The sequence below is a fragment of the Hyalella azteca genome, unplaced genomic scaffold (assembly GCF_000764305.2).
Source record: "Hyalella azteca isolate HAZT.00-mixed unplaced genomic scaffold, Hazt_2.0.2 contig8315, whole genome shotgun sequence".
Lineage (NCBI taxonomy): Eukaryota > Metazoa > Arthropoda > Malacostraca > Amphipoda > Hyalellidae > Hyalella > Hyalella azteca.
Window position 1 is genome coordinate 221,882 of NW_025938412.1, and position 10,763 is coordinate 232,644.

The 10,763-nt window shown below is 33.9% G+C and overlaps 1 protein-coding gene across 1 annotated transcript in view; it reads left to right on the plus strand.

The window, feature by feature from the left end:
- The window catches only part of LOC108677975 (zinc finger and BTB domain-containing protein 17-like), a 50,307-nt gene extending 39,851 nt beyond the window's left edge, over positions 1-10,456 (plus strand). The window contains exons 7-8 of the mRNA XM_018166293.2: positions 4,186-4,242; positions 6,970-10,456. Of these exons, the coding sequence (XP_018021782.2) occupies positions 4,186-4,242; positions 6,970-7,811 (899 nt within the window). The 3' untranslated portion in view covers positions 7,812-10,456. The remainder of the gene's footprint in view (positions 1-4,185; positions 4,243-6,969) is intronic.
- The last annotated feature ends 307 nt before the right edge of the window (positions 10,457-10,763 follow it).

Consider the following 10,763-nt stretch of genomic DNA (forward strand, 5'->3'; position numbering starts at 1 on the left):
GCTTATATATACATGACATTCGTCTCGGTTCTCTCACTCAGCACAAATAAATACCCCGGACTTGCATGTTCTACGACAGAGGGGCACGCAAGGCTGGTCGATACCCAGCACGCTTCTTCCGTTGTATGCAAGCGGGTATACATGTATACATACATACAAGTATACATTCCGTTGTATGCAAGCGAGTGCGGCACACCAGACGTCGATAGCGACGAATAGCGAAAACGCAACCTCATCGTTAGCTTCCGATATGCGAACCTCATAGCGACAAAACAACAACCTTGTTACTTATTTGTAACATCAATTGCAAATTCCACCATGACTTCCTTCTTTAAAATTTTCGAGTGAGTATTCTGTGGCAAGAAATTTGTGAACTCCCATAACTCCCTGGAAGCTGTATCGACTCCCATCATAGAGTGCCGATTTTTTAATTTTTGCGCCAATATAACAACTTTATGGCGCTTCCCGGCGCTTCCCCTGAATTAATGAGCGACGCGGTAAAATTTTCTCGATGATTCCGCCTAATTATATCTGAACAAAGCGAAGTTATTCAAATGATAGGAGCTGCATATTCATTAGCCATAAGGCTATTATAGTTCATGTACGAATAATTCGCTACAATAATTAAGCCTTAATATTTTTTTTACCTTCACCGCATATATCAATCGCAGCGCAAAGTATGTATTCCTCATCGCATCGTTCAGGCGTTAGCATTAAGAATGAACAAAAGTGAGCCTAGCACGAAGATTTATGCGTGAACTAACGTTTACGGCAAAAATCTATACGAAGAGCCAAACTACCTCATATCGAACCAAGGCATAAGATTCTGTCTGTGTCGGGCACGCTAACGTGTCAACCAGGCATAATGCCCGCACGCAATGCCCACGTTCCTGTATCAATACTAGCTTTCAAGCTAAGCATTTAATTAAGCATTCTGTCATTGACTACATAATCTGTTGAATACTGTGGTCTTTATTCACCGTAGGGCACTCACTCCATGCATGGCAGCGTTCAGTATTTTCTTCATCGTTACTGTTGAATTATGAGGAAAGTCATTAGATAATTCAGCTACTAAGCCTTACTTCTCGAATGTGAACTCGTCCATCAGAAATATAAATAAATCCTCATACAGCACCAATGAAACGAATTCAACTTATGAATTAAGTTTATCAGTTCTAAAAAAATATAAATTAAGTTTATTAGTTCTAAAAATATGATATAGATAAAATACTTTTATCTATATCATGAAGTGAAAATCAATTGCCTAAAATCATTAATAAAAAGTTACGATCGAAAATGCGAACGAACGTTTAACCAAATCTTTTGAATTACTATTTCTTTTTATTCATTTTCATAAAGAGGAAAGTATTGTGTATCTTGGTTTAAGACAACGTCAAGTGATAATCACGATTATCGTAGTAAGTGTAAATTAACTAAGGATGAAACGTGAAGGATTGATTTAGCGATTCTACTGAAAAATTTCGCAAATATCCATTAGAATGCTTGCTTATTTCAGGTAATTATTTTTTGTTATTAAGTTTGAGTGCGATAAATTCCCGCAAAACAATGTTTCTGTCGTGATTTCTGCTCTCAGATTAAAAGTTTCGTCTATGAACATGGTATGTGTAACAGTTTACGGCACGAAAAATTAAATTAAAGTTAAACAAGCATCGTTATCTCTTATATTTTCCGTTGATGTTATTTTTTCCCGAATATTTTCTTGCTAATTACACATTTCTTATTAAACTTTATAGAATCTATCGAAGACATTAAAAAATCGTTGAAGATTTTCATGTCAATTAATATTTCCACTCTCGTCCCGTATTTCGGTTCATGCCGAACCAAATAATTATTAAACTTCTAGATCTTTCTGAATAGATATCAATAATCAGTTTATTGGCGGCTCTTATTCCTGCGGGGAACCAAATGATAAAAAGAAGAAAGAGAAAAGAAAGAAAAAAAAGAAAGAAAAACGAAACGAGTTAGAAAAAAGATTCCAAGCAGTATCATGCTCTACTTTTCTCTACTAATATTATATCAAATAATTTAACCACCTTAATTCATTACATCTAAATTGCATTATCTCCGAGCAAGTAAAATTTATATTTTTAAATAACTAATTTCATTTTAAACTTCTCTCGAAACAGCATTGATGGGGCGACCTTCATACCTCGAGGTCTAAATAATCTCAAGATATCATCCCCCTTCCATGTTTCCGACAGAGATGGCCTCCTTCATTCCAAATCTGGACTTCCATTGATATTTCACGTCCTCTACGTGTCGATTTTTTCCAATAGGTGTCAGTATTTTATGTTTACCTCGGTTGACTCTGATAACCAAGAAAGAGAGATTGAATTTTATTCGTTTTGAACATTTATGCTATAGATAAGAAGAGCATCCCAATTCTTTTTCCAGCCTCCTAAATGATCATTATCTAAAATTATCCAGATGTTTCGTATTCGAAATTTTTCGTTTCCTATATTCGAATATATCAGACTACATAATAGGCTTCCTGGTTTCGAATTTATCCAGTTAATTTATATCTGCCTCCTCATTTTAACTTATATTATGATTTTCAATTTCATTAACATATATTCCTGAAGATGCAATTGTTCACTTTCAATCGCTTGTTCATCTTATGGATTTATTTTTAACAAATAACTGACCTTATATTCAGCATTTCACTTCCGCGTTCCGAAAAGTTTTAATCGTGCATAACAATTAGTAGCTAATCGTTTTCAGTTTAGCGTATAAAAGGGTAGTTTCCACCCATAAATATTATTATAAATAACAATAGGTTAAATCAACGAATGAAATTCATTGATATCACTGATTTAATTTCACTATTCATTACCGGGAAATTCGGCGAAATTCTCTTATTACCTGCATTTTTCAAAATATTTTTACCAAAACGCCCAATTTGAGTTAACTTTTACTGAAATATTTCTAAGAAAGGGATAAGTGAATTGCTTCGCTGCTTTACGTATAAAACGAACTTTAAACAAAGTTTCGTTAAAATGAGTTACCTATTTGACGTACACGATGATGTATAAATTATTATAAATTAGTATCAATAGGAACGAAAATATCCGAACAAATATAGTAGCATATTTACTATCATCACAAATATCTGTTAGTTTTAAATTGTCTGAGGCCTTCTATCTTGTTTATGAATTCTAGCAGAATGATGATTTTAATTTTGCAGAAGGAATTATATATTTATTTGGCATAATTTAACACAGTTAATGTGAATAATTTGTTTACTTGCATTGAGTTTAAATTTTTAAATAATCTCATAACGGCACTAAAATTTATATTTAATATTTCGAAAAATGCGAAGGCTAAAAATTTATTTAAAGCATTTCGGTGATGGCATGAACTATGGAAAAGTAATATCGGTTATGTTCCATCGAAAGACATGAGAGAAAATCTCTCTAAGAAATTGATGCTTCACGACTTTCTATTCATGCGAAAATATTTCTACAACATATAATATATTCTATAAGTCAGTCAATAGCGGGACGATTTTATGTAATTGAGGGACGGGGTGGTAATTATTGGAAAAAATCAATATCTATGTATATAATATATTATTCTCGAATATACATATAATATATATTCTATAACATATCAACTTTCTGATCAAGGAATATTTCTTCAATGTTTTTCAACTGTTCATGACAAATCATTCCTAATATTTAAGAAGTGTCAGGTTTGAATAAGGTCGATACTTGTTAACTTCAAATTTGAGAAACCATGTCCGATTTATCATTTGAAATTTGTGAAAATTTTGATATATTTAAGGATGATTTCGCACTTTGACGAGTAATAAAGCACCAAGAACTATGAGGCGAGTGCAAACTCGTGTCCTCGAAAATTTCCTCCGCTTGAATAAAGAAATGAAGAAATACATAATATTTCCAGCTTTATTGTCAACAAAAATCATATCTGGTTCGAAATGAATTTGAATTAACTGAAGTTAACATTATAGCCAAAATAATATTGGTCATATACCACTTTTGGGCTATAGCATTGTTGCGCTGGCTGCAATCTGCCAAAAATATGAATGAATGATCAATGAATGAATGATGCATGAAAGCAATTTTGATGGATGAAAGAATTTATATATACAAAATCAGTGCAAGCATTTGCGCTAAAAAACTCACGGGCATTTTCCTTCAACAGATTTGAGCAAATCATCGACTGAAGACTCGGAAAGTATAAGACAATCTCCTGGTTCAGGTAGGGGAAACTAAATATTATTGCGTCATGGAAATTAAGTAAATAAATTTAAGGTGAAATCTAAGAACCAATCACAAGTGTGTTCAATTGAAGTTTCTAGATTTTTTCTCCCTGGATAAGATAAATAGTATAGTTTGAACAATGGAGGTGAAGAACTTATGTTTTGAACCTCAATATTTCCGTATAAAATTGTGATTCTCTCGGAGAGAATTATAAATTTATCAGAATATATTTTCCAAACAAATATCGAGTCATTTGAATGAAATAGGTGAATTTTTTGGGGGTAAAAATAGTTTATAACTGAACAAAACGCTTGCGGTTGGTCTAGATTTGGTTTTACAATTTCCACAAAGGAATGTATATTTTTCATTGGCTCTGGTGTTTTCTGGTGGGATCTTAACCATGGTTTTTTGCTTACGGTGCTTATATTCTGTGACTGTTTTTTATGGTGTTGAAGGTTGAAAATAACATTAAAATTCATGGCTGTATTTCATCATAACAATGTTAGCTAACAAATAATAATATTCGGCTAATTATTAGCTAGAAATAACCGCATGCCGAAAATACATCGAAGAATTTAACCATAAGTTGACATAAGAACCTTTAAGTATGCACGTTCTCGCAGGTATATATATTATTTGATAACTCATTTTGTAGGAAGTAATAATTCATTTTTGAAGGCTTTATAGCGGAATGAAAGTGACAAAATAAGGTACTCTCAATACCATATTTTAATTTATTTTAAAATGCTACATTTAAGTCATATTTGGGTAACTTTACTTGTAAAGAGACCCGCGTTGTGGTAAAATACTAGTAGTTTAGTAAAAAAAAGAGCCAATGTATCTGCAAATTTAATTGTTGATATGCGTTATGGCTTACGAGAATTTGCGCTTCGTACATGCGTCACCGGCGACATCTTTCTTATCTACGCGTCTAGGAAAATCTGTCCCTATTAGGTTTCGCTAATAAAGAACTTCTAACAGATAAATTTAAGAAGATGTTGACCTCACGTCGTCATTCAAATTTTTAGCGCGTCATTCAAATTTTTAGCGCTACAGTGACGTCATAAAATGATGCATTTCAGTGTTACTTTGGGAGATCAGTTTGATTTTTATTTATATATTCATTTATATTAAAATGATAGAACAAATTTTTGAGAGATAATTAGTTTCGAGTAACAAATATCCGAAATATCCGAATATACAACATGGAGCAGAAAGTTTTTCAATGTTTTTGCATAGTTTTCATCGGTATTTCCATGAGCCAAGCGCGCCATACAATGCCGGAACTTGGTGAAGATATGACTAGTCAGGTCACGTGCTCAAAGCCCCTAAAAAACTATAAAAACATTGAAATATTCTGCTTAAGATTTGACTTTCAATTATTTTTTTACTGTGGTTCGGATCAGATGGTATTATTCAATTACCAAATATTTTTTTTTCAAATCGTGAAAAAACGGTGCAGTGGTTTCAAACAATTTTGATTTCCGGTATCAGCTAAATAAAGTTCTTTGTCCATTTTGAAACCACAAATCAAAATATTATGCAAGAAATTGATGACGTGATGCTTCCAATAGGGGATAATATCATTGGGCCCGAAAAATTTTTACGGAATTCTCTCTTCGCGGCTATGAACGCGAAGTGTAATTTTCTAAGTAATTTAAGCGATATGTGACGTTTGCGTTTTTGGATGCGGAACAAAAGTTCACTTATTTTTAAGGCAATTCAAACAATGGAAAAAAATGAGTGAGATTGAAACAATTAAATTGACCGAATTATCAACTGTTTTATAGCTTAAATTCCATGCTTCGACTAACATGCTAAACTAACCGATGACAAAAGGTGAGGATCGTTAGCAGCTAATTCGATGTGTTTAATATTTTGTTCCATTCACTAAATGTTATTTGTCATGGCTTATTGGTGTGTACCGTATTTTCTTGCCGCGTACTCGTTTATTTATGTGAGTTATTACTTTAATTTATTCGGCTGTTGGGCCGTTATCTTAATTGTATAATTTAATTTTTGTTTGTGTTTTCGCATACTTAGGAGCCATTTATACTTAATAATAATAAATTCATATCTTGGTTCCTTCGGTTAGTTTATTGTAAACTTCTATATCTTATTTCTTGCATGTATTAGGTGAAGTTATGTTTAGAATTTATTTGAAGATTTGCATTCGTGTGTTGTTAGTGGTTTAACATTTTTGCACACCCTTAATATGCTCTTTACTTCTCGATTTTATTTTCCTATAGTTCAATCGATTTCTTCACATAATTTTCCAGTTATTTTATACATTTTTATATCGTTATTTTATTTTCCTTTTGATTCAATCTATCTTCTTCACAACTTTCTTGTTATTTAATACATTTTTATTTAGTTATTTTCTTTTCCTTCTGGCTCAATCTCTTTTCTTCACATAGTTTTATTATTTGATGCTTATATGTTCTCTTTATGCTGAATGCCTCACGAATATTGTTTGGATACTCATGTCGTGTAAAATGCTTTATTTCAAACCTAATTTCTGCTTCGCATGATTTCCAATATCCATTTCTGCTCATTGTAAAACGATATTATTCGTACATTAGCAATGAAATATTTCCTTAGTGTCTAAGAATTTGTGAATACAATTGATAATTAGAACTAATGCATACAAATTGACGAGCAACATGAAATAATTGAAACTACCAAATTAATTTTGCGTCATAACTAATTTCAAATTAATTTGCAGTGACAGCCCATCATCCTGAAACCTCCTGGCATCCACCGCCGATGCCCGAATATGACCAGGACGACTCAAGCAGTTTGTCGGGGATAACGAGTCATCCATCTCCTCTGGCCCTAGTGGCCCCCATACCAAAGCATCCTTCACCTGTAACTGACATAGATCAGCTGTACTACACCAAAAACTTACTGGAAGCTGCCATGCGCAAGAATCCTTACGATGCTCTTAAAGGGGACAACAACCTGCATGGCAGCATCCTGCTGGCAAGTCTGCGGTCACCTCTGAAGTTCGGACCCTTCCAAGGGGTATACTCAGGGGAAAGGGATGCCCTCGAAAGGGATTACATGGACACGTCCCCACATTCACCCCATGCTTCTCCACAGAAGCCATCCCAGTCTACGTCTTTGCCTTCACCGGGATCTTTGGCGTCCAGCGTTCATGGGGGCGCGAAGTCCAGTTACGGCAGCAGCAGTGCTAATGGAAGCGCCGGTATTCCCAACTCCCACGCTAATACCAACAGCAAGTCCGTCTCAGTTCCAATCATGAGTTACTGCATACAGGACAATGGATTTAAATGCTCAAAGTGCTTCCAAACTTTCACTCATCCTTCGAACTTCCATCGGCACTATATCACAGTCCACACGGACAGGAGAAATCACAAATGCACTGTTTGTGGCAAGGAGTTCAAACGAAAAGATAACATGATGTCGCATATGAGATCTGTACATAGGCCTGGTCGAGAGGGCCACGCAATTTATAGAGACGTTTCTTCTGTATCGCCTTCTTTATCTTGTGAAATTAATGCAATAAAATTGGAGAAAGTTCATCCTCCGATGATAGGGCAGTAAATCGCTCGTTTCGTCTTGCTCGTACGCAGATCCTGTACTGCTGGAAATTTTTATCCGGCTAAACACAAATTTCAATATATTTTACATTAACAAAACAATCCTAGCGTTTGTTTTTGAAAAGGATGACCATGGATACATTTCAACGAGGTATCCATTTACAAAGTTATTAGGAAATGAAGTAAGAGCCATGACAAACTTTTGCTGTGAACGTTACTGCCGACGCTCACCAATCTGAATGATATTCAATGTTCAGAAGAGCCGCTCTTCACAAATTAGCTCGTTGCATATACGGAGTATACTTTATTCCTTATTGATCTCTATGAAACGATGTGTTATCTAATTCCTCAATGAAATTTGCGGATGTAATGAATGTGTTGACTGAAAAAGAGCAGAATGATTACCATCCTGCCACAACTTGGACAAGATGTTAAGGTAGACCCGGGATTTACCTACGAAAATGAGAATGGTCTGAAGATTATTGTAGTTCTTCAGCAATACTTCGTTCAATCGATGTAAGAATAAAGTGTGATGAGTGTTGTGTTCACTAACCAAAAATTGGCCTAGTATCAAATTTAGTTGCCGATGCATTAGTATTTCATCCCCTTTCTTTTCTCACGAATGTATTTTAAGTCTGCATTAATAGCACAGCAAACATAAGCTTTCTTCGCCAAATTTAATATCAAGCAAGTAACGCGGTTGAGCAAAAGGGTAGAATCGTTTACTTCCCATACAATTTATTAAGTATTACCGAATAAATTCCGAAAAATCCATGGGAATAATCAACACCCCACATTAAGTGTTCTTTCGTTTCTTATAATACGAGAAAACTTTTCGAATTTTGAGCTGTTAATTTTTGCGAGTTAAGCTGCAAATTATCCTTTCCCCGAAAATTTTTCCTCATGACACAAAGAATGAACGAGTCAACCGTAAAGTGTTCTTCGAATAATGATCAACAAATTACCGCCTCTCGAGTCGCCGTTTTTCGCGTGAGTGTGATGTTTGACCAATGGTTTTGTTACTAAAATAGATACGTTATATATAAGATTTTGGCCCCACTCAAAGAATAGGCTGTAGGTAGTTGGTTCACAATGGTAGTTTTAGACGAGAGATCTTTTTGTTTCGTTAGTTTTTTTTATTTTATTTTACAGACAGATTTATTCCTTATTTACAATATGCAACAGCCGTAGTCATCTAGTTTTTCTTCGACAACTTCGTGGGTATTTAGATCTTGCCTTTCAGTTCTCGTAGTTGGCTTGTAAATAGTTTAGTCACCGTTTGTGTATAATTGTTCGTTTCTTCTACATTTTCTCAAGAAAAGTATATTTTATGTTGACGTGTATAGAGAGTTTAATATATTGTTCTAAATCTCTTTATTTATTGCATATTTTCATAACTTTGCGTTTATCATATTTCTGTTCGCTCATGTCAGTATTTATGATGTGAAGAAGCACTGGTATCTTCTTTATACAAAACAATCAAAACATGATATTCTATATAAAAAAATTTTTACTGGAGATTGCCTCGATTTATTCGTTAATGATCAATTAATTAATCAATGATTATGTTTCTAACGGCTGCTAACGATATTAATTGATTTACTACCAGAACAAAAATTTGTTCTTCCCTCGGATGACATTTCAAATTGCACGGAAAATTGCGAGAAGAAAATTCGGTCTTTTGATTTGTATTTAACTTTATTCTATATTATCGCAGGTGCATGCATTCGTTATAGTAATAAATTTGATTTCCCTAAGTTTCTTGCCCCTTAACAATATGAAAATACGCACTGCCTAAATATTGCTCCTGAAATATTTAATATGCATGTAATAGTAACTAAATTAATATTCCTCAATCCTCAAACGAGAGTTGAATTCGTGAATGAACAACGGAAATGATGTACGATGCTCACTTTTTATGAAACGCACTCAATGTTTTATTGCTTTATTATTTATTGAAACAGCCTGTTTTAAGTCATTGAAAGTTTATTGGATTTGTTGGAATATCAACATTTTACTTACATTATTAATATTTATTTGCAGTGTGCCACGTTATTTAAACAATATTTTTTGTTTCATTTGTTTGCGTATTATCAGCGCATGTTTGGGATGAACGTGTTCAATACTCAATTCTGAAACTGTCTTGTCATCATAACAATACTCGACTCGATCTGCATGCGAGCTCGGAAAGTGATCAATTCTAGACTAGAGTCGCAAATTCTTTTGTAACCTCTCTCCGTAGAAATAAAGGCCTAAAATTCAATAAAGGCCTAAAATTTAAAACAACTGAGTGAAATTTTATGTGGCCTTGGAAAATAATTGAGAAATTGGAAACAATGGATTCGTATTGCTTTAATTAGAATTCATATACATCAAAAATTGGGATTGCCTTGAAAATTTCGGCTTCAAACTCTTCAGGTTCGAAAACATATTCAAAAAGTTTTTGTTTTCATGCGAATTTCATCGCCTCTTTCTACTGGTATTTTATAGACTCTGACCAAATATTACCTTAGTGGCGGGTAGCGGGAGAGAACGAGAACAGCGATTCTGGGCACCTCGGCCCAGGAGCTAACGAAAATGGATAGATGTTCTGTAGGCACCTTTTTACTTTTGTAGTGTGACTTTTTGAGGTAATAAAACGGATTGTGATACTGAATTTTCTTCTCCTACTGAATAAGTACAATTCCTCTTGAACGATATTTTCAGGTGGCTGTATGAGAGTTGGCTTGAGTTTATAGCTAATTTTTCGAATTTTATCACCAAATTTTCATCATTGGAAGGCTCAACAAAGTTGATATGAAATCAACTCGTACAACGAATTCGTGTATTTTTGGAATTCAGGCGACTAAAATTTGGTTTGAATGTGAAAATTCACATGTTAACTGAAAATTTTGTACACAAACTTTTTAAAAAAATATAAGTCTAGTATCAGTTCATTTTAATACATCATTCAACA